The sequence below is a fragment of the Ochotona princeps genome, chromosome 2 (assembly GCF_030435755.1).
Source record: "Ochotona princeps isolate mOchPri1 chromosome 2, mOchPri1.hap1, whole genome shotgun sequence".
NCBI classification, from domain to species: Eukaryota; Metazoa; Chordata; class Mammalia; order Lagomorpha; family Ochotonidae; genus Ochotona; species Ochotona princeps.
In genome coordinates, this window is record NC_080833.1 from 30,892,180 (window position 1) to 30,919,702 (window position 27,523).

At 46.2% G+C, this 27,523-nt stretch overlaps 1 protein-coding gene across 1 annotated transcript in view; it reads left to right on the top strand.

Moving 5' to 3' along the window:
* Nucleotides 1-26,391, top strand: part of SMAP2 (small ArfGAP2) — a 59,301-nt gene extending 32,910 nt beyond the window's left edge. Inside the window, exons 2-10 of the mRNA XM_004591532.3 lie at nucleotides 8,335-8,468; nucleotides 10,063-10,148; nucleotides 11,111-11,189; nucleotides 15,789-15,875; nucleotides 16,838-16,919; nucleotides 18,563-18,669; nucleotides 19,653-19,818; nucleotides 20,264-20,583; nucleotides 25,012-26,391. Coding sequence (XP_004591589.1) covers nucleotides 8,335-8,468; nucleotides 10,063-10,148; nucleotides 11,111-11,189; nucleotides 15,789-15,875; nucleotides 16,838-16,919; nucleotides 18,563-18,669; nucleotides 19,653-19,818; nucleotides 20,264-20,583; nucleotides 25,012-25,137 — 1,187 coding nt within the window. The 3' untranslated portion in view covers nucleotides 25,138-26,391. The remainder of the gene's footprint in view (nucleotides 1-8,334; nucleotides 8,469-10,062; nucleotides 10,149-11,110; nucleotides 11,190-15,788; nucleotides 15,876-16,837; nucleotides 16,920-18,562; nucleotides 18,670-19,652; nucleotides 19,819-20,263; nucleotides 20,584-25,011) is intronic.
* The last annotated feature ends 1,132 nt before the right edge of the window (nucleotides 26,392-27,523 follow it).

A 27,523-nucleotide genomic window follows, 5' to 3' on the forward strand; every position in this document is an offset into this window, starting at 1 on the left:
CGCAACCTCGGGCCTGCAGGATTTAACTTCCGGCTGCCAGAGGCGAGCCGAGGGCTGCGGGAGAGGACGTCTAGCTCGGATCCCGAACCCAGTCCGCCATGTGCCCATGGCTCATGGCGGGCTGGGCCCGGACATGCCTGGGTGCGGCCTGCTTCCTTCTGGGGTGAGTACGCCGAGGGGGGAGGCCTCCGTGACTGGGCATGTCCGGGACCCACCCAACACCCTCATTGGGTGGTGGGTGAACGGGATTGGGGAGGGGCGCAACCTCGGGCCTGCAGGATTTAACTTCCGGCTGCCAGAGGCGAGCCGAGGGCTGCGGGAGAGGACGTCTAGCTCGGATCCCGAACCCAGTCCGCCATGTGCCCATGGCTCATGGCGGGCTGGGCCCGGACATGCCTGGGTGCGGCCTGCTTCCTTCTGGGGTGAGTACGCCGAGGGGGGAGGCCTCCGTGACTGGGCATGTCCGGGACCCACCCAACACCCTCATTGGGTGGTGGGTGAACGGGATTGGGGAGGGGCGCAACCTCGGGCCTGCAGGATTTAACTTCCGGCTGCCAGAGGCGAGCCGAGGGCTGCGGGAGAGGACGTCTAGCTCGGATCCCGAACCCAGTCCGCCATGTGCCCATGGCTCATGGCGGGCTGGGCCCGGACATGCCTGGGTGCGGCCTGCTTCCTTCTGGGGTGAGTACGCCGAGGGGGGAGGCCTCCGTGACTGGGCATGTCCGGGACCCACCCAACACCCTCATTGGGTGGTGGGTGAACGGGATTGGGGAGGGGCGCAACCTCGGGCCTGCAGGATTTAACTTCCGGCTGCCAGAGGCGAGCCGAGGGCTGCGGGAGAGGACGTCTAGCTCGGATCCCGAACCCAGTCCGCCATGTGCCCATGGCTCATGGCGGGCTGGGCCCGGACATGCCTGGGTGCGGCCTGCTTCCTTCTGGGGTGAGTACGCCGAGGGGGGAGGCCTCCGTGACTGGGCATGTCCGGGACCCACCCAACACCCTCATTGGGTGGTGGGTGAACGGGATTGGGGAGGGGCGCAACCTCGGGCCTGCAGGATTTAACTTCCGGCTGCCAGAGGCGAGCCGAGGGCTGCGGGAGAGGACGTCTAGCTCGGATCCCGAACCCAGTCCGCCATGTGCCCATGGCTCATGGCGGGCTGGGCCCGGACATGCCTGGGTGCGGCCTGCTTCCTTCTGGGGTGAGTACGCCGAGGGGGGAGGCCTCCGTGACTGGGCATGTCCGGGACCCACCCAACACCCTCATTGGGTGGTGGGTGAACGGGATTGGGGAGGGGCGCAACCTTGGGCCTGCAGGATTTAATCTCCGGCTGCCAGAGGCGAGCCGAGGGCTGCGGGAGAGGACGTCTAGCTCGGATCCCGAACCCAGTCCTCCATGTGCCCATGGCTCATGGCGGGCTGGGCCAGGGCGGCCTGGGCGCCATTTGGCGCCAGGCTGTGCCTGCTGGCCGCCCGGCCGGGGAGCTCTGGGGTATTGGACATCTGAATCGCTGCTGAGATAGCTCTAGAGTGACCCCACTGTTTCTGGGATCTGAGTCAATCCTAAAGATTCCCAATGCCAGTAACTCTTCCTTTGAAGAACTTCCAATCCCTTAATAATGCTGAGCTTTGAACACCTATCAAGTAAAAGATAAGCTCCGGCTTGTGTAGCAGGCTGGCACCTAATGGTCCTCGGAGCAACCACGTGCAGGTGCGTGATTTACAGCTAGGAACGGTCCCAATCTGGGAAGCCACAGCTGGGATGAGGTTCCCACCAAGGGGTGTATGTGCTGGAATGGGGGCTGCGTTCTATCTAGGAAACAGTTGCAGTCACCCGAGGCACTAGTGTGGGCTGGGATTGGATGCACCAGGCCGGTTCAGATCCCAGCACCATCTGGTGTTATGGAGAAACAGGGTAGATGTGGGACTGACTAGGCTGGGTCTCAATCCCCTTCTGAGCCATGTGTGAGCTGTATGTGGGTATGGACGAGCCATGGCTGGGCTGAAACATCCAACAACAAGAGTCAGAATGGGGTGAAAGCCAGCCAGGAAAAGCCACTGTTCCTGCTAGGACAGGAGGTGAACTGAGTAGGGTTGGCTCAAGAACCCCCTGGCAAGCGCAAAATCTGGCATTGGGAGGGGTTCTGATGGAGGAGCCTGGGCAACTCCTCTGGCAGGACACAGTCCCTGCAGGTAAGCGCGAGAAGCATGATTGGAAACAGCCCAGAATAGGCCATGGAAAGTTTCCCACTGGCATGCATTCGGCATGGGTCAGGAGCAGGCCAGGCTGAATCAGTTCATGTCATCCTCTGGCAAATCCGATCACCAGAACAGAGTGTGGAATGGGCCGGGTTTGGTTGCGACAAAACCAGTACACATTCTGGAACGCCAGGGCGTGGTTGCCTGTACTGGATATGAATGCAACACCCATCCAGCACACGTGAGATCCAGGAAGGGAGGGGCAGAGCTGGCGGGGGGGTTAAGGGGCTGGTCCCCTCGCTGGACAACCACTCCCACTGGAGAGTGTTGGCTGGGATAGAGACAGACACGACTAAGCAAGGCTACAACACCTGTGCGCTGCATGTGGACAAGATCAGGGCCACAGCATCAGCTGGCAGAAGCTGGCACTGGGGACTAATTCTGTCGAGTCAAATCACAGGACCACCTAAAGAGTGCATAAACCGGGACAGAGAGACCTGGGAGGGAAAAAGTGGGTTCCCCCTTCTTGGGTCACTATTCCCGTGGGAGGGCATGAAAACTAGGACGGGGGCTGGGATGGCTAGACAGAGGCACTCAACAACATCTGTGAGGGCTGGATGGTTGAGTCGATTAGATAGAACTAAGCTTTAATATCCATTGACAAGTACCAGAGCCAAATGGGATGGGGGACAGACTGGTCTTCTGCTACACAAATTGGCAAACCAAGGTAGGGGGCAGGCTTGGTGGGGGTTATTGTGGGTCGCCCCGACTAGGCTGCAGCTCCCACTGGTTGATGTAAGGGCCGAACCAGACTGGACTGCAACACCCATTGGTTCCAGTGCAACTCGGGACTGAAAACAGAACCAACACAGCAATTGCAACCACCAGCTGATCAGGGTGATGGACTGTGCCGGGCCCTGTGCTTGCTAGAACATACAAGAATCTGGTCTGGGAATACCTCAAAGTATCTTTGGAGATCTCCCCACTTGAACTGCTGGACTCAGAATTCTAACCAAGAAAAGACAGAAGACAGAATAGGACAATCATTCATCTCAGCTACATGTTGGCAGCGAAATATGGGACAAATGGAGACTTCATGATGGACCATATCAATCAGTGGACCACCTCATCGAGCGAAACTGGCAGTGACTCATAACTGGAGAACTATTAACTCCACTTGAGCACATATCTCAGAGCATGCCCCACATATGGGACTTGGGGTGGGCGGGAAACCGGGTGGGGCTTCTCCCTCAATACCCCCTTTTACCTCAGATACATGATGGAAACAATATGGACATAATAGCATTGCCCACCTCCCTATCCCCCTGAACCTTTTTTTTTTTTTTTCCTTCTCTTTCTTGATTTTCCTTCAACTATAGTTAACTATGTAAAGATTGTCAACAACAATACAATAAAATGGATTATATAAAAAAAAAAAAAAAAAAGAAACCGTTGAACTTGACTGGACAATAAGATGCTGGACTCTATGTTTGGTATACGCTTGCAATGGGGGAATCTCAACTGAACTTGAGCTGTGGTTATGCAACAAGGTGGAGGAATCCACCATGGTGGGAGGGTTTGGGGAGGGGTGGGGAGAACCCAAGTACCTATGAAACTGTGTCACATAATACAATGTAATTAATGATTTAAAAATAATAATAATAAAAAAGAAGAATACAAATATATATATATATATTGTTTAGTACTACCTGAGCTTACTCTTAGTCTCCTGTTGAATATATTCATTCAGCTGCAAACTCATTTTTTTAAAATTTATTTTTATTGGAAAGGCAGATATACAGAGAGGAGAGACACAAAGGAAGATCTTCCGTCTCATGGTTCACTCCCCAAGGGGCTGTAATGGTTGGACCTGAGCCAATCCAAGGCCAGGAGCCTCCTCTGGGTCTCCCATGTGGGTGCACGGCCCCAAGGCTTTGGGCCATCCTCGACTGCTTTCCTAGGCCACAGCCGGGGAGCTGGATGGGAAGTGGAGCTGCCGGGATTAGAACTGGCACCCATATGAGATCCTGGCGCATTCAAGGCAAGGACCTTAGCGGCTAGGCTACCTCGTCGCTCCCGCAACCTCATTTTTGTGTGGGCCCAATCACTACCAGTATGTATCAGTTAATAATCCTTTTTGTTTTTGTAATTGTTTGGAATATTGCCTCTCAGCATCTCTTTCCATTTTTAGTTTAAAAATTGCATCTTTAAAATTTTCTCCTTGGTTTCCACAGTAAATTGAACAGGGTTTGGAGGAAAGCCTGTTGGGTGATTGGCAATGATTAATGTCTGTTGAGCAGTTGCCTTCTCTTTGCAAGTATGATGGATTTAAATACCCTGGCCCTATGACAGCAATTCCAGATGCCATGAAATTCAAGCAACACCACCCAGCCTCATGGCCCCAGGCCTTCTTTCTGTGTGTAGGGTGGAGATGTGTAGGCATAGTGGCAGGGTGGGAATTGTGTAGCAGAGAAGACCTGGTGCGGGTTTAGATAGTGCATTTTCCAAGAATATTTTGAGATAGATAAAGGAAGCTGCTTGGAAAAAAATGATATATTCTAGAAGGCTGAAATAGGGTCCATTTCACTACAGTAACTATATACCATCCTACCATTTTACATTGTATACCTCAAGTATATACAATAAAACTTTTTTTAAAAAAACAAAATATTAGCTCCAGGATTAAATTTCTTTCTTCCTTAGAAAAGATTAGTTTATTTTTTGAAGGGCAGAATTAGAGAGGCAGAGTCAGACATCACTCCCCAAATTGCCCCAACACCTGGAACTTGGCCAGACCAAAGCCAGGAACCAAGAGCTTTATCCAGGTCTCCCACCTGGGTGAGAGACCTGGGTGGCAGGTTTCTTTTCTTTTTACCCCAGGCACACTGGCAGGGAGTTGGATTGAAATGAAATAGCAGGTGGGCCCGGCGGCATGGCCTAGCGGCTAAAGTCCTTGCCTTGAACGCCCCGGGATCCCATATGGGCGCCAGTTCTAATTCCGGCTGCTCCACTTCCCATCCAGCTCCCTGTTTGTGGCCTGGGAAAGCAGTCGAGGACGGCCCAAAGCTTTGGGACCCTGCACCCGCGTGGGAGACCCGGAAGAGGTTCCTGGTTCCCGGCTTCAGATTGGCGCGCGCTGGCCCGTTGCGGCTCACTTGGGGAGTGAATCATCGGATGGAAGATTTTCCTCTCTGTCTCTCCTCCTCTCTGTATATCCGGCTTTCCAATAATAATAAAATCTTAAAAAAAAAAATGAAATAGCAGGTGCACATGCCTGCACCTGTATGGGATACCAGCACTGCAGGCAGTGGTTTTGCTTACTGTGTTGTAATGCAGTTCCCAGATTTTTTCTTTCTGATATTCAGTGAGTCTTGGTTCTGACATTTTTGGACAAGTCATATTCCTGTTCGAACAGAGGAATCCTGTGGTACTCCGCAGGGTTGATTTGTGAGTGAATGGGTTAGCAGTCCCTTGTCAGTGAAGCTGAATGGGCAATGATGCCAGAAACCTCATTGTGAGCTTTGTTCTCCCTTATAGCTCTCTATTACCGTCCCTTCATGTGCTAGCCACTGTGAGGTGGGTGTTACAGAAGAGAAAATGAGGCTTAGGAAGTGTGTGTGTTTCATATAGGTGGTTATTGATGGAACTGAGTTCAAATAGAATTCTGCTGGCTGCAGATTGTACTTTTAGTAACCATGACATTTTTCCAAATAACATTTTCAGCTGTATAAGTAACTTGTGGCACCTACAATCACTGGTGAACCTGATGGTTCAGAACTCAATGAGTCTCTGGGATAGAGCAGCCACTGTTTTATTATGAAAATGTGTGTTGCAGGAGGGATGACAGGTGGGGGACAGTGGTGTCAGATGGGGACCAGAGGAGGCTCTCCCCTGACTTCGCATGAACATGTGGTTGCCTCAGTTTCTATGGTGGACCTTATCAGTGGCTCCAGAGCATCTGGTCTTGGTCTTGAATTGTTCAAAGCAAGACCTGGGGACCAAGTCCTGACAGTGGTTTAAATGATTGAGAATTGCCTTCTTCATAGGAAGGGCCAGGAAGCAAACAGGATAACTTTCAAGCTAGATTGTTTTAGAGATTAGTATATTTTCATTATCTGAAAATCAGAGAGAGAGAGAGAGAGAGAGAGAGAGAGATACCTTCCATCTGCTGGTTCACTCCCAAAATACTTGCAATATTTTGGTTGGGCCATGTTGAAGCTGGGAGCCTGGAGCCCAAGCCAGGTTTCCTCTATGGGTAGTGGGAACCAGGCACTTGAACCCTCAAGTGTAGACTCCTAGGGTGAATATGAGCAGGAAACTGGACTTGGCAGCAAAACCAGTGCCACTTGGAAAGGATCACAGGCATTCTGATCTGGGCTGCAGCACCCCAAGCCAGGGGCTAAACACCTGCCTCTACAGCCAGCTTTTAAGGGGGTTTTGATTTGATTTTGTTAGCAAGCAGATACATTTTAAGTATCTTATCATGAGTTGTAAATTCTACAACCTAGAGCAAAAGAAAAATGCTAAAGAAACATGAAATATTAACTTCGGGTCTATTTTTAATCTTGTGCTACTCAGATTTTATCAAAGTTTCTTTATGAAAACTGTAACACTCCACTACACAAAACAAGTATGTGAATCATTTGTGTGTTTATCAGCTATATAGCAGTGATGCAAGTCCAACTGGGCATTTGAAGGTACTGAAGATCTTTTCAAGAGATAAATCCAGGGCTATCAAGATAATAGCAATAAGATACTGGGATAGCATTTCAGGCAGAGAACACCACCTGGTGGTGATAAGCAGGATGTGAGCCCTGTGTATGTAGTAATTGCTATAGTAAATGAACAATATCGTCAAAAATATTGTTTTATTTATAATACTTATAAATTCAAATTTCTGAGAATGATTCTGGGGAAGCATGTAATTCAAGCATTCTTTCGTTAAGGCCTCTCCATAGCCTTTGGACTAACCAAATAATTGCCCGTGTCCCACGGAACTGAAGTCTTGTGCCCTTTTGTTGTTTCAAATGTGGATGTGATTTACTGCTGCAGAAAATCAATTAGTGTCCTCTCACCACTTTTTTACAACCTCCAGTTCTGATGTCATGCTTGCTTTGTGTGGTAAATTTCTGCCTCATGGCATGATGGAGAAGGAAGTATTTCTGGTGTTTCAGTCAGTCTTTGGCAGGTGTCATGCGAAAAGGGTGTCACGCTTTTCCTAGACAACAGTTATGAAGCAGAATTTGGTAGTTTTCCAGCGTGATTATGAGAGTGAGGAAAGTTGGCAGAGAGGGGAGAATCTGTAAAGATTCTTCATGAAAATTCCTGAGATGTTTCTTTTGTTGCAATAGGTATCTTTATTTTTATAACAATTATTATTGGCAACCTTGAATCTAGATAATTCTACAGTTGAATAAAGTAAGGACATCAGCCCAAGTTTAAAGGATCCTATTAAGTCAATGTGGATGCATATTTTATAAGTCTAGCGGGGAAGTGAGGATAAACAAAGTTTTTAATTTCAGGTCAAGTCTCAGGCTGGCGTCCACATCTGTATCTTTTTTCCTAGTAGGAAAACTAAATCCAGGCCCCAACATCATTGCAGGGTCTCTTGGGCGAGGACTGTCCATATAAAGTGCTAGATTAACTGGGATGTGACATAAATTTGGGAGTTTTCTTTATATATGATATAGTTTCCAACATCCGTGTTTCAGCACTCACCAGTAACTGTAAAAAACTGTTCTAAGCACACATATTGTATAATTCCACTAAAATGTCCAGAATTGGAAAGTCTATAGAGATGGAAAATAGATTTGGGGTTGTCAGTGGTTGAAAGGAACGGATTTGGAGGGAATGGAAAATATCTGAAAATGGGTTTTGGATTTCTTTTGGAGTGATTAAAATGTTCTGGAATTAGATAGTGGTTATCCTTACACAACTCTCGAAAAAATTAAAATAACAGTAACAAAAAAAGAAACCTCAATCCATGGAGCAATGAACAGGGTCAATTAAAAAATGACTATGTCAACCTTCTTTCACTTCAGTTCTAGTAGAAATGTCTGATAAACTAGTGATCACTGCTTGGACCTTGAATGTCATTGTAACTTGTGTTTTTTTTTACCCTGCCCCTGTGCTTCCCAGGGCCACGATGGGCCTCCTGGAACATCGGTGTGTTCATCTGCATTCGGTGTGCTGGGATCCACAGGAACCTGGGGGTGCACATATCCAGGGTAAAGTCAGTTAACCTTGACCAATGGACTCAAGAACAGATTCAGGTACTTCTGCAGTCCAAGAAAGTCAGCCACTTCCATGTAACCTTGTAAAAATAGTTCTGAGGGAACTTCGGTCAAACTAGGCACAAAAGAGAAGGTGAAGGAAAATTTAGTTCCTACATTAAATTCTCATATCTTAATAGAGAAATTTTTTAGTCTTTCTATTTAAGACACAAGATATTGTATCTGTATTTTGTCTGCTTCAAAACACAAATCATCTGTGGTCTAGGACCCCATGTATCCATGGTGATGTTAAGAGGAATCTTTGGGCTATGTCGTAGTACCCTTGGCTTTTGCAGATCTAATGTTTGTAGTTTTAAAGATTTATTTTATTTTTATTGGAAAGACAAGGAAAGACAGCCAGAAAGATCCTCCCATCTGCTGGTTCACCCACCAAAATAGCCTTAATGGCTCGAGCTGAGGCAAACTAAAACCAAGAACCAGGAGCTTCTTCTGGGTCTCCCACATGGGTGCAGGGTCCCAAGGCTTTGGGCCATTCTTCACTGCTTTCTCAGGCCACAAGCAGGGGGCTGGATGGAAAGTGCAGCAGTCAGGACATGAACTGGCACCTATTATGGGATGCCAGTGCTTGTAGGCAAAAGATTATTAGCCAATTAAACCATTGTACTGACCCATCTTTTTTTTTTTTTTTGAAAGATTTATTTTTATAGGAAAGGCAGATTTTATGGAGAAGGAGAGATAGAAAGATTAAGTTTTATATATTCAAAAAATTAGCCTTCAAATCAGAATTGGGATAATATAATCAAGAAGCATATATAAGTCTTGCTTGCTGTTAGCAAGGTGGGCTGGGTTTAAGACACTTAAGTGAATCTGTCTAGCTTAAATTCTGTACCTTGGTACAGCTTCCTTGTTATTTATTTTTTACCTACATTGAGATGTTTTCATAAAAACTTTTATCTTTTTTGGGAGGAAGAATGGAGGTCTCAAACATTTACTAAAGTTGATGATAAAATTGGGACATTTATTTAATTAGAAATTGCTTTAGAAGTTACTGGAGACTGTAAATTCATTAAGTCTAAAAGGAAGATGTACATTTTCCAGTTACAGTTTTGTTTTATAAAGGAAATGATATGCCATGGAAGTTTTGGGAATTTCAAATTTTAAAAAGCTTTGGGGGTTTATTACTCATAATTGTTAAGGGGTCTAATTTCAAAAGCCTAATTGGAAACTTACGTTTATTGATAATAGCATGGAATAAGTTAATTAGTAGTATAAAATTAGAACACTGATTATTATCTGTCAGGTAGACGTTTAGTTTGGTAACTATGAATGTTGGGCATTCAAATAAGATCCTGAATTATTACTGACTTAAGTTGTGTGTTGGTACACAAATCTTTCAATAAAAGGAACCCATGGATGGGGATAAAAGACAGTTATTGGGTAAAATGTGAGTTCCCAGGAGGATAGAAAGAATCATAGACTGGAAATAAGAATGCATAAATTTAAATTTTGGTTCTTCCGTTCTCTAGGTCATTTTTTTTTTTTTTTAAGTTGTACACTGGTGGGGTTGGGTGAGACGTTTTCCAGTTCTTTCCTGATTTGACATTCTATGTTTTTGTATTCTCTTTGATTGCAGTGCATGCAAGAGATGGGGAATGGAAAGGCCAACCGACTTTACGAAGCCTACCTTCCTGAGACATTTCGGCGACCACAGATAGACCCGTATCTTTTCTGGAACAACCTAAAAGGCAGAGTGGTGTTTAGTATTTGGAGTCAGGCAAGCTTAAAGGCCTGTGACTTAATTAACTGGGCTGTCTTTGTTGATTAGTCAAAGTTTTTGCTTTTCCTCTCCCCTGCAGCCGAGACATATGAAGAGCACATGTATACTTGCTAATGTTGTATATGCTGTGTAATTGCGGGGAAGACTCACTGAGGAATCGAGATGCCATGATTTCACTGTGAATCCTTTAAAGTGACAACTCCGCTAGTTTTTGGATTTCTGAAACTGTTGTTTGGTTTAAAAGGATTAGTTTACATATGCCTTGTTGAAGGCTTGTAGTCAGCAAAACTGCTATTCATTTTTATTGCCTTTTAGTGTCCTATGTGAAACAAGGAACTGTTGGTAACCAGTTGATCAGTAACTTTTTTTTCCTAAATTCCTTCCTCTAATAGACAAAAACAAAACCCCTACTAGTCTTGTGCTTTTCAACATGTAGTTTGTAGATCTTCTTGTTAGAGTTTGCTTTTCTGGTGAAAAAGCAAAACTGATACGTTATAGCTCTGAGGCCCTGCAGGAGATCCATGATCAGAATCTGGCAATGGGCTCAAGATCTTGTTAAGGAACTTAGGTACCTTTTTTGAGACCTTTTGACCTAAGGGTTTTCAAATAGATCGTTGCCTGTTTCCCCTGAATTCTAGAACAACCGTACATACCTCTGCTATCTATAAGGATTAATCCCACTTGCTGCCACCATCACTCTAAATGGAAATCATAGGAAGTAATTCCCTGCAGGAACCTTGAGGGAGCCATCTTGAGGTTTTGATCAAAGACAGGCACCAAGTGGGGAAACCAGGCAGGCAGAAAGCATAAAGCTCCATGGAATACAAATTAGGTTTTTGTACTTTTTTTTTTTTTTTTTTTTTTAAGAGGCTTATTTGATTCATCCTTAATAAGCTTTTGGCAGAGCTGTCGAGGGATTTATCCGAGATAAATACGAAAAGAAGAAATACATGGACCGAAGTCTGGATATCAATGCCTTTAGGGTTGGTTGTAAACCTTTCAAGATTTGTTTATAGTAACTAAAATATTTATTACTTTTACCATAGAAAAATTTGAAGAACTGCTTACTCCAAGCCAATTTTTTTATGCATAACTATTTCTTTAATAAGAGTTAAAAAGAGTTCAGTGTGACTAAACAGCTTGAAGTGAGGATTGATAGATTTGTGGTTTTTTTGTGTTTTTTTTTTAATTATTTTTTAATAATCTTATTTAGTTGATTAGGGAACAAAGGGTCAAGGGCTACAGGGTGAAAGTGGGTAATACCATTGTTTCCACATCAATATAATTTTTCCCTGTATCTGGGGTCAGGGAAAAAAACAAAGGGAAAAGCCCCACCCAACCTCCCACCCATCCCAGATCCCCAACGGGAGGCGCGCTCTGAGGGTCCTGCTCATACAGTTTTGATAGTTCATCAGTTCTGGATTGCTGCCAGTCTCTCAGTTCCAATCGCAATGAACCCTATTCAGAATCCACTGGCTGACAGTCTCTTCATGGTTGGGGTTGTAAGATCAGCAGTTCAGTTGGAGGGATCTCCAAAGAAACTTTATCTGAGATGATCCCAGGCCTGATTCTTGCACGAGTTTGCTAGTACAGAGTCTGACACTGTCCGTCACACCAATTGGCTTATGCACATGCTGGTCATTGGGATTGCTGGGTTCATTCTGTTTCCAGCCCTGTCTTCCTCATGAACCAACGGGTGTTGTAGTCCAGTTCAATCCTGCCCGCTTCATACTCAGTCCTCACGCAAACCAGTTGGAGCTGCAGCCTAGTTGGGGCGACTCCCCATAACCCCCACCAGTTCTGCCCCCTACTGTGGTTCCCATGCTTGCCAGTACGCACCGCAGGCTTGTCAAGTCTGTCCCACATCCCGTTTAGCTCTCACACGTGTCGATGGGCATTGAAGCCCAGCTCAACCCAACCAACCTACTATCCAGCCCACACACCTATTGGCAGTTGCCCTTCTGTCCAGCCACCCCTGCCCCTGTCCTGGTGTTCGTGCTATCCAATGAGAGTTCCAAGCCAGTTTTTAAAATGCCTAGGAAAAAGCCAGTTTTGGTGTCAAGACTGTGAGAGTATGGGTTTTACCCTAGCAGTTAAGATGCTGGGTAGAATCTCCACATCCAATATCTGAGTGTTCAATTCCTGGCTTCAGCTCCTGACGCCAGCATCGTATTAGTGTACACTCTGGGAGAGGCACATGATTGTTCAAGTGATTAGGTTCCTGCTACCCACGGGGGAGAACTAGAGTTTCTAGTTCCTGGCTTTGGCCCCAGACAATCCCAAGCTATCGTGGGTATATGGGGAGTGAATCAGCAAGTGGAAGCTCTCTGTTTTATCTGTCTGAGTCTGTTGTGTCTCTGCCTTTCAAATACATACACACATGCATACAGACATACTAACTGCACTTTTAGAAAACACCATCAGAGAACATAGAATAGATTTTTGTCACAGGGATGGGTGGGGAAGGTCATCAGTCAATTTTTTGGCTTAATCTGAAGATGTGCCATGTTGTTCCTCACATGGGCACACTAGTTATTGTTAATCAACTGGGATAATAATACAAACATGCACACACATACAGACACCCATACACATTTTTTTCTATCAATAAGCAAGCCAGCGTTGTCTTCATTCTCATCAGTGTGTATTTCCAGCATTACCTACTGATGGCCTGTGTGCTGGGGGACTGACTGCCAGTAGGATTGCTCAGTTCCATCGTAGACATGGTCAGAATCTGAAGTACTATGTGTCACATCTGGGAGGAAACGAATGGTTTCTGGAACAAAATGAAGGAGAACCCATAATTAGGACTGTCCAGACCTTTGTTTTTTCTTTAAGACTTATTTATTTGAAAGGCAGAATTACAGAGAGAGGGAGAGACAGAGAGAAATAGATGTTCACTCCCCATGACAGCCCATGCTGAAACCCTGCAGCCCAGAACTGCATCTCATCTCGCTCAGGGGTTCAAGCACTTGAGCCATCATCTGCTGCTTTCTCGGGTGCATTACTAGGGAGCTGGATTAGAAGTGGAGCAGCTGGGGCTCAAACCAGCATATATATGGGTTAAGTGACATTGTGATAGGTGTACTGATGATCGCTTAGGAACCATGCATTCCAATGCATTCCATATTGGAGTGCCAGTTCAACTTTCAGCTACTACTCTTCACATCCAGTTTCCTGCTAATGCACCGGATAGTCAGCAGATGATGGCCCGGGTCTTTGGGTTCCTGCCACTCAAATGGGGTTCTAGGTTACTCACTTTAGTCTGGCTCATCCCCAGCTGTTGCAGACAATTGGGGAGTGAGTTAGTAAATGCAAAATCTGTCTTTCTGTCTCTCCATCTCTCTTGCTCTCAAACTAAATAAATAAATAATAAGTGAAGACATTTAATATCAAATGAAAGTAAACCAGCTTTGTTTTATTAGAGTATTTTATAAGTGAGGCAGTTTTAAGAAATAAAGTGTTCTGCTTAATTGCTGTTCTCTGTGTAACAAAAACAGAACTGCATTGTGATTGTTGTAAAATGATTTTATAGAAAATACAAAAATTCGACTGATAAATCCATGCAATCTCTCTTCATGTTTACTAATGATTATTATCTTGAAGTGTTCCTTCTTTTTCCTTTATAGCTACTTCTAGGACTCATAATATAGTTGTGTAGAATGTCTCCTGTTTTCATTGCCTTTAAGGTGTCACATATGTTTATGTTTATATAGGTCTTCATAATTAAAAAAATTTTTTTCTTTTCTTTTGAACTTTGAGAGAGCTGCAGACAGTACAGACCAGAGAGAGCTCCCATCTACTGATTTACTCCTCATATGCCCACAATAGCTGATGGAGCCAAATCTTGCAGTTGGAAACTCAATCTAGGCCTCCCATTGTAGGTAGCAGGAAGCTGATTCCTTGAGCTGTCACCACTGCCTCCTGGGGTCTGCCTTAGCAGGAAGCTGGAATCAGGAGCTAGAATCAACAGCTGGAGCAGGGAATGGAACCCAGGCTCTCTGCTGTGGCATGCCAGCATCCTAAGCAGCATATGAATCATGGAGCTGAAAGTGCACCTTGATGATCATAAGTTTTAATTGTCCAGTCATCATTCAGTGAGCAAGCAGCTGGATCAGTTCATTTTACCATGCCCCTTTTGTGGCATAAAAGCTGTTATATATCTTTTTTTAGCATAAATAATTCTGGAGTCAACTTCTTGGCATATAGCTGTCAATATTTTGGAAGCTATATACTGAAAGGTATGATATTATCCACATCAAAGAACTTCAGTATTTGTCACTGTACTTTTACCAATGTGTTCTCCAGAATTTGTACCATTTTACTCTGTCTTTTCTGCTTTATATGAGAGTGTTAATTTTGTTTCATCCCTATCAACCAGACATATCATTAAAATCTTTCTCTTCTCCAAAAATTCAGTTTTACTTGAAAGGCAGAATTAGAGAAAGAAACAGAGATCCATCACGCATCCACTGGTTCACTCCTCAAGTGAACAAAATGGCAGTGGCTGGGCCAGACCAAAGCCTCATCCAGGTCTCTCAAGTGGATACAGGAGTTCAGGGATTTGGCCCATCCTCTCTTGCTTTGCCCAGTTGCATTATCAGGGAGCTGGATTACAAGTGGGACAGCTGGGATTTAAACTGGTACCCATATGGGATACTGGCATCACAGGCAAGGAGTTAAACTACTACCCCACAGTCCCAGTGCCCCCCATGTATTTTTTTTAAAGATTTATTTGTTTGTATTGCAAAGTCAGATATACAGAGAGGAAGATCTTCTGTCCGATGATTCACTCCCCAAGTGACCACAATGGCCGGTGCTGCGCCAATCCGAAACCAGGAGCCAGGAGCTCTTCTGGGTCTTTCACACGGGTGCAGGGTCCCAAGGCTTTGGGCCGTCCTCGACTGCTTTCCCAGGCCATAAGTGGGGAGTTGGATGGGAAGCGGGGCCACCAGGATCAGAACCTGCCTCCATATGGGATCCTGGTGTGTTCAAGGCGAGGACTTTAGCCACTAGGCCACCGCGCCAGGGCCCCTCCATGCATTTTTAATCACTAGAAAAACTGAATAATTTTTTATATGTATATACACACACACACACACACACACACACACACACACACACACACACACACTATAGTTTTATGTGCCTCTGTTAAGTTTGCTTTTTGATACTATTTTGCTTTAGATGTCTATTTGATGCTAAAATGTGGGCAAGAACTTTATAATCCCAGTATCCCAAGATGGGAGGGGACCTCTCAAAACATGAGCAAATTAAATTTTAGAGAAAAAAAAATGCCAGTAAACTGGTGAAGGCTTTATTTTCTGTAGATTAGAGTGCAAATTTCAAAGGCCATGAGTGGGTTGGCCAGACCAGGAGGGCAGGAGCTTTTGACCTTCCTAGGATATGTAATTTTGAGGCTAATATGAAAGAGGCCAACTCTTGGGCTTTCCAAGAAGACATATTCCTGCTTCTAATACACCTGCATCAGACTCATTAAGGATTTCTGGTGTACTTTGTGGACATCTGGAATTCTTAGTCATGAGGGGATTTGCGTTCTTTGTCTTGTGAAACCATTCTAGAAAGAAAAAGATGACAAATGGAAAAGAGGGAGTGAATCAGTCCCAGAGAAAAAAATGGAGCCTGTTGTTTTCGAGAAAGTGAAAATGGTAAGTGGGAAATATACGCATTGTGGTGAGGATGTTGGGGATGGGGAAGGAGAGGGGATTTCTTGTCTTGTGGGGTCAGGTTGTTACAGTGTTGCACTATTGCATTGCCTATTGGTTTTCCCTGCTTTTTTTTTTTTCCCCATTGTTGCTGCTAATTTGCTCTGTAACACTTCTGTTTGGGGCCAGATGGGAGCTTGGGCACTACATCTGTCCCTTCTAAGCTAGAGGCACATTCCAGACCAGAATGCCAAGGCTGTATGACAGTTTCTGAGCATAGACTACCTCACAGGAGTCCTTCTCTTGTCAGACCTCCTGTGCTTCAGTTTCCCGTCACAGTTAAACCCAGTACTCATTCATCCATGTTAAAGAATCCTATCGTGTGGTCTGGCTTTGTGATTTTGTCATGATGAAACAGACACTTTCCTTCCCCCACAGTACATAATATAGTGGCAGGTACTCTAATAACTTGCAGGCTCAGGAGAAGGTGACATTTTACTGCTGCTAAAGGAAGAGTCTTTTGTCATCCCTTTTAAATCACATTGTCTGCAGACACAATCGCTGGAGTAGTGGACAGAGTGACTTCCATAACTTCCATAATCTAACCTGATTTCCTTTTGGTGTTAAAATAGGGAGATTTGTTAGGTCTTGACTCTCATGCATCAGAACGCCACCTTTCGTTCTTGCTTTTTTCCTGCTGCTTCTGTTGAGTCTTCCGATATGTGGTTGTCTTGGTCTTCAGAAAGCCAGGCAGGCCCAGACAGTGTTGTTTCTTTATGGAGGTTTTGGGCACCCTGGTCTCCCGACTGACCCTTTCATCTGAGACGTTCCCAGTTCTGTTTCTCTGGTGACTGTGCTTGGGTAACAGCATTTCCATCCCAAGGACACCTGTGGCTTTACAGAGCGGCAGGCAAAGGTTTCACAAACACCTGATTATTTCTTTCTGCAATGTTTTTTCACTCTAGCCACAGAAAAAAGAAGATCCACAGCTACCTCGGAAAAGCTCCCCGAAATCCACGGCACCTGTCATGGATTTGTTGGGCCTTGGTAAGAGTCAGACTTCTCAACTCCTGTATTCATGCAAACATTGATGGATTTGCAGTGAGCCCTGAAAGGCAGGGAAACACAGGATTCTCTAGCATCTGTCTTCACAGATTGTTCTCTCATGTTCTTCCTGTTATGTTTCACATCTGAGCAGTTGCTCCAAGTAAGTGTTTCCTGGGACATTTGTTAGTGTGATAGTGCTGTGTCGTGGCCTTTGGAGCAGAATCCCAGCTGCACCACTTCCTGAGTGAGCTGGGATCATTTACTTGCCCTCTGTGTATTTGCTGAGCTATGTAGTGACGATAAGCAACTTTATCTCAGAAGAGTTGTCTGAAAGACTCAAACTCACAGCCCTATGTCTGGCACATGCTAAGCCTCAATAAATTTTGCTAAATTTAGCACTTTGGAGCCTTATACTACTTCCCTATGTTCCACTCCCTTTGAATTTCAGGTACAGACAGCTGCTTTGCTTTTCTTTCTTTCTTTTTTTTTTTTTTTTAAGATTTATTTATTTATTTGGAAAGCAGAATTAGAGAGAGAGCTTCCATCCTCTGGTTCATGCCTCAGTTGGCTATCATGGCCGGATCTGGACCATTTCAGAACCGGGAGCTTCTTCCGGGTCTCCCATGTGAGTGCAGGGGCTCAAGGACTTGGGCCAGCCTCCACTGCTTTCCCAGGCACATTTCGCGGGGAACTGGATCAGAAGTGGAACAGCCAAGACTAGAACCAGTGCTTATATGGGATGCACACTGTAGATGGTGATTTACCCATTATGCCACAGTGTCAGACCTGAACCTGTTGCTAAGATGGCCTGTTACCTTGTGGTCTTTCCTTCTTTGAAGCCATGAAATAGTAATTCTGCCCCATTGGGAAGAAAGTCTCTGCTACTTCCACAGTGCTGGTGGTTTATACCTCTGCTGAATTGGGTTATTGGCTTTGTAGGCTTTTAATTTCTGTACTTTTCCATTTCTCTTTGCTAGTGAATCCGAAACACCCTGCCCGAAGGGAGTCTATCCTCCGCAGCTGTGGTGCCGCCATAGCCTTCAGGCATGAGCTTTGATTGTCCTGTGCTGGCTGGCTGGGCCTCAGGCTTTCCCAGAGTGCTCTTGGGAATGTGGCCTCTTGAGGCAGTGCCATCCAGCTGGATGACTTACAAACCTTAGATTTCTGGGTCTATGACTGACTATGTGAGCCTTCTGTGCTTTTTTTTTTTTTTTTTTTTTTTTTTTCTGTGCTTTTTTACTGCTTTAAGACGTGTGCTCCGTGAGCAATGGTACTTTTTTTTTTTTAAGATTTATTCATTTTATTACAGCCAGATATACACAGAGGAGGAGAGACAGACAGAAAGATCTTCCGTCCGATGATTCACTCCCCAAGTGAGCCGCAACGGGCTGGTGCGCGCCGATCCGAAGCCGGGAACCTGGAACCTCTTCCGGGTCTCCCACGCGGGTGCAGGGTCCCAAAGCTTTAGGCCGTCCTCGACTGCTTTTCCAGGCCACAAGCAGGGAGCTGGATGGGAAGTGGAGCTGCCGGGATTAGAACTGGCGCCCATATGGGATCCCGGGGCTTTCAAGGCGAGGACTTTAGCCGCTAGGCCATGCCGCCGGGCCCACAATGGTACATTTTTAATTTTGGACTTTTCTCAGATGCTCCGGTGGCTTCCTCCATTGCAAACAGTAAGACCAGCAATACCCTAGAGAAGGATTTAGATCTTTTGGCCTCTGTTCCGTCTCCTTCTTCAGTTTCCAGAAAGGTAAGTCTTACAGGCACCTCAGGATTCAAGAACATTCTGGAAATGAAAATGATTTGAATAACTTCATTGTCAAGCCAAATCATGCTTTGTTGGTGGAGTTGGCCTTTGCTTTTTCTTGATTCTTCCCTGTCATCTCTGTCATAGCCCAAGATGATTGAATATGTCCATTTTGTTTCTGCCCATAAAGGGTGGGGCCCCTTGGGTGGGTGTCCATCAAAGGAGTGTCCTATTGTAAAGCCTGATGCTTTATGTCAATTCCTTAGCCTGAGTTACTGTGATAGAGAAAGAAATAGAGACAAAAATCTCCCATCTGCAGCTTTAGTTCCTAAATTTCTGCAGCAGCTGGGGGCTGCTCCAGGCCAAAGCTAGGGACCAGGAATTCAGTCCAGGTTGCCCACATGGAAGGCAGGGGTACAACCACTGAGCTGTCACCTGCTGCCTCCCAGTGTGTGCATTAGCAGACAGTTGGAACTGGGAGAAATGCAGGACTGGGACCCGGGCACACATTCTAGTATGGACTGAGTGTCCTAAGCAGCATCTTAAAACTGTTAATAACTGCTATCTGTGAGTGGCTTGCAACATGTGAGAAGAGTGCCAGGTAGTTTTGATGTATCATTTCATCTATTTCACTAATAATTTTAAGTAGTTACCTCAATCTCACAAAATGGAATTTTACACATGAGGAAACACTAGTTCAGAAAGGTTATATACAGCTAGTAAAATGGTACAACAAGGCCCTAAACTAAGTTCTCTCTGCAGCATTATTTTCATGGATTGTTTCATTTGCTTGGTTTTTTTGTTTGTTTGTTTATTCTGACCAAATCACATTGGCTTGAAGAAAAATGAAGAACTATGTTAGAGCTTAACCATTAAGTATCTTCAAATATTTATATAGTGAAAAATAGCAGGAAACTATTAACTTGAGCCGTGAATTTCTTTCTTGAGGACTGTTCCAATTCTCCTCCTGTCCTCTTCACTCCAAGGTTGTAGGTTCCATGCCAACTGCAGGGAGTGCCGGCTCTGTTCCCGAAAACCTCAACCTGTTTCCAGAGCCAGGGAGCAAATCTGAAGAAGTGGGCAAGAAACAGCTCTCTAAAGACTCTATCCTCTCTCTGTATGGATCCCAGACGCCGCAGATGCCTGCTCAGGGTAGGTCCCACAGGGCTTATGGCCATGTGTCAAGAGAGGCATGAGGACTTCCATGCTGCAAATACCTGTAGTGTCAGAGGACAGTTACTCTAGGGGCGAGGAGGTCAGATGTCAGACCACCCTGAACATGACTTTTCTCGTGAAACCATGAAAGTGTCAGCAGATAAATATTGCAGCGAGCCTTCTGTGAGGGCTGGTGTCACATCTCTGTGAAACCTGGTTAAAAACTGGGGTCTGGACCCTAAAGGGGAAGTGGTTAAGTCAGTAGTCCACTGGTAAGTGTTAGGAAGTGTGGTGGACAATCTCTTTAGCTACTTTGCTGGGCAAAAGAGCATTCTGAGTTCTGCAGTCCTGAAAAATTCTAGCTGGAGAGATGTAGCCAGAGAGAGTTTGGGCCAACTTCATTTCTCTTCCTCTTTAATTTACATCTGTGTTTTCTTGGCAGCAATGTTCATGGCTCCAGCTCAGATGGCATATCCTGCAGCAGCATATCCCAGCTTCCCTGGGGTCACACCTCCTAGTGGCATCATGGGAAGCATGATGCCCCCACCAGTAGGCATGGTAGCTCAACCAGGAGCATCTGGAATGGTTGCCCCCATGGCCATGCCTGCAGGCTACATGGGTGGCATGCAGGCATCAATGGTGGGCGTGCCGAATGGGGTGATGGCCACCCAGCAGGCTGGCTACATGACAGGCATGGCAGCTGTGCCCCAGACTGTGTATGGGGTTCAGCCCACTCAGCAGCTGCAGTGGAACCTCACTCAGGTAAGCTTCCCCGTTCTGCTTGGACGAAGAGTTCTGTGCTTTCTTGCAGTATTTTCCACTCTGTGACTTGCTCTTTTTTTTTTTAAGGTTTATTAATTATTTCTTATTGGAAAGACAGATTTTAGGAAGAAAAGGAAAGACAGAGAAATAGCCTCCATCTGCTGGCTCACTCCCCACCTGGCTGCAACAGAGCTGATCTAAGGCTAGGAGCCAGGAGGTCTATTCTGGGTCTCCCACGCAGGAGCAGGGTCCCAAGACTTTGGGACATCTTCCAACTGCTTTCCTAGGCCACTAGCAGGGAGCTGGATTGGAATTGAAGTAGCTAGGACACAAACCAGTACCCATATGGGATCCTGGCGCTTGAAAGTGGGGGACTGGTTAATTGAGCCATCGCGCCAGCCCCTCTGTGGCTTGCTGTTATTCCTTGTCTCTTTCTGTGTAGATGAGCTGATGCCAGAGACATTCTCGGGTATGCACTGTCTTCCTGGAAAGACTCTCTAAAGGGACTTTCTGAGGAGTTTTGGGTTCCTATAGAATAGATTCACTGCCTAAAGCTGACTGCATGCCTTCTCAAAACCAAAAACCATCTCTGTGCACAAACAAGGAATGCAACTATGACCAACCCTGAACCATGCTACCACATCTAGTAGACAGAATACTAAACACTTTCAAATGATATGACACCCAAATCCAGCAGAGCCAGTGTCAGAGAGGAGGCCCTGGGGAAGGAGGAGACAGTGGGGTGGGGCCCACCCTGTGGAAGAGAAAGATCTACCCAGAGAGAAGACATCTCAAGACCGGAGCTGAGACCTGCTGTATCGGAACTCTGGTTACTTGGGATCAGAAGCAAGGTGCTTGAGGCCGGCTTGTGGCACAGCAGGTCCCAGGTGTGGAAAATTCTCCCCCTAAAACTAGGCAGGAAGCAGCAGAAAATGACTCTAGTCCCACTGGCCTGAATTAATTGTATGGTTTTCTCTGAGAAGCAAAACAGCTTAAATCAGAAATTCAAAAATGTGGAGCCAAAATGAGCAGGAAAACTACTTGACTCAGGGAGGAAGCTGAAGACCAATTTATCTTGAAAGAAAACACTAACAAATTAGCCAGAAGAGAATAGATTCAAGTGGAAATATATGTGACAGTGTGGAAAGGCATGAAATAGCCAACAGGATGGAAAACAAATATACACAAAAGAATCAGAAATTAATATAGAAGAGAGGCAAAGAAAGCCTAACATGACAGATATTAGGAGACGTTGAAAGCGGGGGAAACAAACTTCATGGGATGGAATTCATACAGTTAAAACCGTCATGCAAAACTTTCTAGAAACGTAACATCAGAAGCATTTGGAGGCAGCAGATAGATGATGGTTTGACTGTTTGAGTCCCTGCCACCATGGGTGGAGTTCCTGGCTCCTGGCTTTGGCCTGGTCCATCATTAGATGTTGCAGCATTTGGGAAGTGAGCTAGCAGATAGAGCTGTCTTTTGCCCTGTCATTCAAATAAATGAGCAAATAATTTTTTAAAAACAAATAATCATAATTAATGAATTGTAGCACATTGAACAAAAATCCATGAATACCTAGGAATATATATATATATATTTTAAAGATTTATTTATTTTTTATTACAAAGTCAGATATATAGAGAGCAGGAGAGACAGAGAGGAAGATCTTCCATCCAATGATTTCGCTCCCCAAGTGAGCGCAACGGCCAGTTCTGCACCGATCCGGAGCCGAGAACCAGGAACCTCTTCCAGGTCTCCCACGCGGATGCAGGGTCCCAAGGCTTTGGGCCGTCCTCGACTGCTTTCCCAGGCCACAAGCAGGGAGCTGGATGGGAAGTGGAGCTGCTGGGATTAGAACCAGCGCCCATATGAGATCCCGGGGCTTTCAAGGCTAGGACTTTAGCCACTAGGCCACCGCGCCAGGCCCGATATATGTATATTTTAAATTGAGTGTTGAATAGAGGCAAAATCTTCCTGAGAAAATAATAACAGTTAACACTTGAGGGGCCCAATGCAATGACTTAGTGGCTAAATCCTCACCTTGTAAGCGCTGAATCCCATATGGGTACAGGATCATCTGGCCACTCCACTTCCCATCCAGCCCCCTGATTATGGTCTGGGAAAGCAATAGAGGATGGCCTAAGGCCTTGGACCACTGCACCCACATGGGAGACCAGGAAGAAGATCCTGGTTCCTGGCTTTGGGTCAGCTCAGCTCCAGACATTGTGGCCATCTGGGAAGCGAAACCAATGAATGGATGCTCTTTCTCTGTCTCTCCCTTTCTCCATAAGGCCTGATCTGCTTTTCCAATAAAAATAAATAAATCTTTTTAAAAAACCACACAGTTGAAGAAACAGGATATTTATACATTTTCAAAGAAATACCCTCTGAATTACATATTACTTTACAATTAATAATATGTCAGGGCCAGTCTCGTGACGTAGTGAGTAAGGCAGTTGCCTGTGATACCAGTATCCCATCTGGGCACCAGCTCATGTTCCAGCTGTTCCAGTTCTAATCTAGCTCCCTACTGGTGGCCTGGGAAAAGCAATGGAGGATGGACCAAAGCTTGGGTCCCCGCACCCACATGAGAGACCCATATGAAGCTCCTGGTTCCAGCCTGGCCCAGTTCTGGCTGATGGAGCAAATGGGGAATAAACTAACAGATGGAAAATTTTCCTCCCTCCCTCTCTTTAAGTAGCTCTGATTTTTCAAATAAATAAATCAGTCTTAAAAATCAAGTGACAGTTACTACTGCCTACTGATTAAAGGTAGAATTATAAAGTGTGAACTAATTGATGTAGTATGCTTTTTTTTTAATTATTTATTATTTAACTTCATTAATTACATTGTATTATGTGACACAGTTACATAGATACTTGGGTTCTCCCCACCCCTCCCCAAACCCTCCCACCATGGTGGATTCCTCCACCTTGTTGCATAACCACAGCTCAAGTTCAGTTGAGATTCCCCCATTGCAAGCGTATACCAAACATAGAGTCCAGCATCTTATTGTCCAGTCAAGTTCAACGGCTTCTTAGGTATACCCTCTCTGGTCTGAAGACAGAGCCAGCAGAGTATCATCCGATGTAGTATGCTTTCTGATACTTTGTATCAGAAAGATCACCTACCATGACTCTTGTCAAAAATGTGCATCTTGGACCCAGTCATGAGGAAACATGAGAGAAAGCCAAAAGATCTGGTCTGACCTTTCATTTTATTTATTTTTAATTAATTTACTTTATTATTTAATAATACAGTTCCCCATAGGCTCTGGGATTTCCCTTCCCCTCTTCCCAAACCCACCCCTTCCCCTCTGATTTCCACTGTATCATTTACAATAGTATAATCCTTCGTAAATAATCATAAATCCACCTCTTTATTTATTTTAAAGATGTATGTTTGCACGCCCGGCACAACAGCATAATGGTTAAAGTCCTCGCCTTAAACGCGCTGGGATCCCGTATGGCCGCCAGTTCTTATCCCAGCGGCCCTGCTTCCCATTCAGCTTCTGAGGATGTTGGTGGAGAATAGTTACACCTCTTTTTCTTTTTTAACATTTATTTATTTTTATTGGAAAGGCAGATATACAGAGAGGAGGAGAAACAGAGAGGAAGATGTTCCATCCATTGGAAATTCCCCAAACAGCTGCAATGGCTGGAGCTGAGCCAATTCTAAGCCAGGAACCAGGAGCTGCTTCTGGGTCTCCCATGTGGGTGCAGAGTCCCATGTCTTTGGGCCGTCCTCGACTGCTTTCCCAGCCACAAGCAGGGAGCTGGATGGGAAGCGGGGCTGCCGGGATTAGAACCAGAGCCCATATGGGATCCTGGCACGTGCAAGGTGAGGACTTTAGCCGCTAGGCCACCGTGCCAGGCCCGTTACACCTCTTCTTAAAGAAGAATGTGTCCAGAGAATGTTCTAGGTTCAGGAAGTTATCAGGCATTTTTCCTGTTGTCCTGTTTGTTGCCAGGGATTGGTCTTTTAGTCTGGTTCATGAAGTGCCTTCCCATAACCCCAGGCCACTTCTTTTGGCCCTGCTCTGTTCATGCCCTTTCCCCTCTGCTTGTGCGCCTGCAGGGTGCTGTGCAGACAGTGAGGCTGCCTGCTGGGCAGGAGGTGGGAGCAGGGGTGGGGGGCTCTTCTTGGACCCCTGCCTTTGCAAATGAGGGGCTGGAAGGGAGGAGGAGAGGCACTACTCCTGCTGTGCTGTTGGCTGTACCTTGGGATTTTTCTCTAGGCACCATTGCACTCTCTGGAACTCCTCCCACTTCTGGGCTTGTATCATCAAAACCATCTGACCATTCAGGGCTTTTTCCCTTTGTCTTGTCCTCACCTCACTTGTGGACAGTGGGACTCCTGCCCTGCCTCTGCCCTCCATGGCCAAGTGCCAAACGCCGGGCTGAGTACTTCCTGTCTCCCTTTCAGATGACACAGCAGATGGCCGGGATGAACTTCTACGGAGCCAACGGCGTGATGAGCTACGGACAGTCCATGAGCGGTGGAAACGGACAGGCAGCAAATCAAACTCTCAGCCCACAGATGTGGAAATAAACGCACAACCCCCCCCCCCATGTGGCTGCCACTCACCTCGGCCTGCGCACTCTCCCCTTCTCCTCTTTCCCCCCCTTGCTTTCCCTCATACCCCTTTCCTCCCTCTCTCTGTTTGGTCTATTAATTGCTCGGTCAGTCCCTGGAGCCACTCCAGGACAGCACGACCTGCAGCCCTCTCTGTTGCTCTCTGTTGTAGGCGTCTTTCCACCACCTCCTTCTCCCCAGCCTCGGCCCCTCCCCTCTCCTGGCACCAGCACCTTAGAAGGGGTTGGCAGAAGGCATTTAAGCTGCAGGAGAGATGTGCACCCCTGTGAGTTCCCCCTCCTCAGGGCCACGCCTCCTGCCAGACTCCCAGAGAGGCCTGTGGGTGTGGCGAGGCGAGGGCTCGGAAGTGCCTGCACACATGATGATAAGCTGTTGCCTGGTGTCTCAGCTTGTGCTTGAAGCAGCAGACGTTACCGTGCCTGTGACTGAGGGGACTGAGGAAGGTACACACGGAAATCCAACATTCCCCGGGTCTTGGCTCAGGCCAGCCCTGGCCCTGGGATGAGGCAAGCCCTTTTCCTACGTGGACGAGCAAAAATATTTCTCTGCTGTGCCTGGAGTTGCTTTCTCCAGCTGGGGCTTCAGAACTCGCTGCTCAGTCAGCCTTTATTAGCACCAAAGACTTTGTGAGGGTCCCACCCACGGACAGGCACCTGCTCCCCACCTCCCGCCTGCTGCCTTCGGTAGGATCTGGCCCCTTGGCTGGAGGCCCGAACCTGCTGTGGGAACGCACAGCTTTAACATGTGCACTACGTGTGCGTGAGTGTGTGTGCGCAAGTGTACGTACGCGTGGTTCCTGCCTCCTGCCACTCCCCACCTGCTCTGGGTATTCTGATTTTTGTTTTATTGGTTTTAGATTAACAACAGAGAGGAGTTAATTTATTGATAGTCTAAAGCTGTTGCCAGTTTTTCTTACACTTTGAAATAAAAAAGATAACCGCCATCTCACTGTTACGCCCCTTTGTCCTCTCCCTCCTCCCCCATCTGCCCAGCATTCTTCCATGCCTGTGTCCCCAGGCTGCTCTGTCTCCACATCCTCTCAGGTGTGTGAGGCCCAGAGCCCGGGCAGCTTTTTTCTCAGTCATCGTCCACTTGAAAATTCAAACAAGACAACTTTGCTTCAGAGGTTTCATGTGTGGGAACCACAATTCCCGGTTGCCTTTCTCCTGTGTATGTGTAAATTCCTTAATAAATATTGCAGGGAAGGACTGCTGTGTGGCTGGTGCTGTGCATCCTTCTTGGAGGAGAGCAACTCACGCTGGATGGCCAATTGCTTCACTTCTCACATTGTACGAGTCATCAGAAAGGGGCTCTTTCTCCAGGGGTGCCTTAGAGTTGGGTGCTGAGGGGCCTGTGGAGATCTGTACTTGTGAGAGACACAAAACATCACACTGTCCCCAACACACACACACACACACAGAGGTGGAGAAGTGGAGACCCAGCGAAAGGAAGCAGTTGGCTCCTGGAGGGCCCTTGGCAGAGCCAGCAGTGGGCTCCAAGACTTCCAGCCTCAGGTTCTGTCCCTGTACTGTGACATTTGTGTACATTCCTCTCTGCCAGGAGAGCAGGAGGTCTGCTGGTAAGTTGGGTAGTGCAGCCCTCTGTGAAAGGCTAGTTTGTCAGGAGGGGCAGGAGCTGGGCCTGCTGTCAGACTGAATGCCCCACCTGGGGGTCATGTGAAAACAGGTGAATAATCTGGTCCATTTTCTCCTGTTCTACTCCTCAGAAGGGACACTGGGGCATCTCCTCCCCTTCTCTTTTTCTTTGAGTGCACTTTTTGAGTGCTTAACATATGGGATCAAGAGACCGTACGTACTGCAGTGACTAAGAAAATGAGCTGTGGAAGAGGCTGCTGGTATTCACATCCCATCTTGGGACTCAGGCAAGTAACTAAACCTCTGGGTCTCAGTGTGAAATGAGGGTAACAGGAACACTTAGAATAATTAATTCCGGTCTATAGTTACTGAGTGCTCAGCTGGTAGCAGGTGTTGCATGCCAGACCCACGTGAGCCATGGATTTATCTCACAGATATTCAGTAAGTGTTTTTGATGTACCCAGAATTGCTTCTGATTCTGGAGATTGAGCAATGAAAAACTCCCCCAAGCTCATGGCTGGTATGATAAGAGCACTGAACAATCAATGTGAATAAATGGACTTAAATTTCAGAGAGTGAGAATTCAAAAGATGAGAATGGCTCCAGGACCAATTGGATGGAGTTGTCAGGAAGAGCCAGTGAGGCAGAGATCTGGAAAAGGAGCCAAATACATATGAGTGTCTGTGGTGCAAGTGTTGGCAAGTCATCAGAGCAGGACCGGGCAGATCCACCCAAGGAAAAAGCCT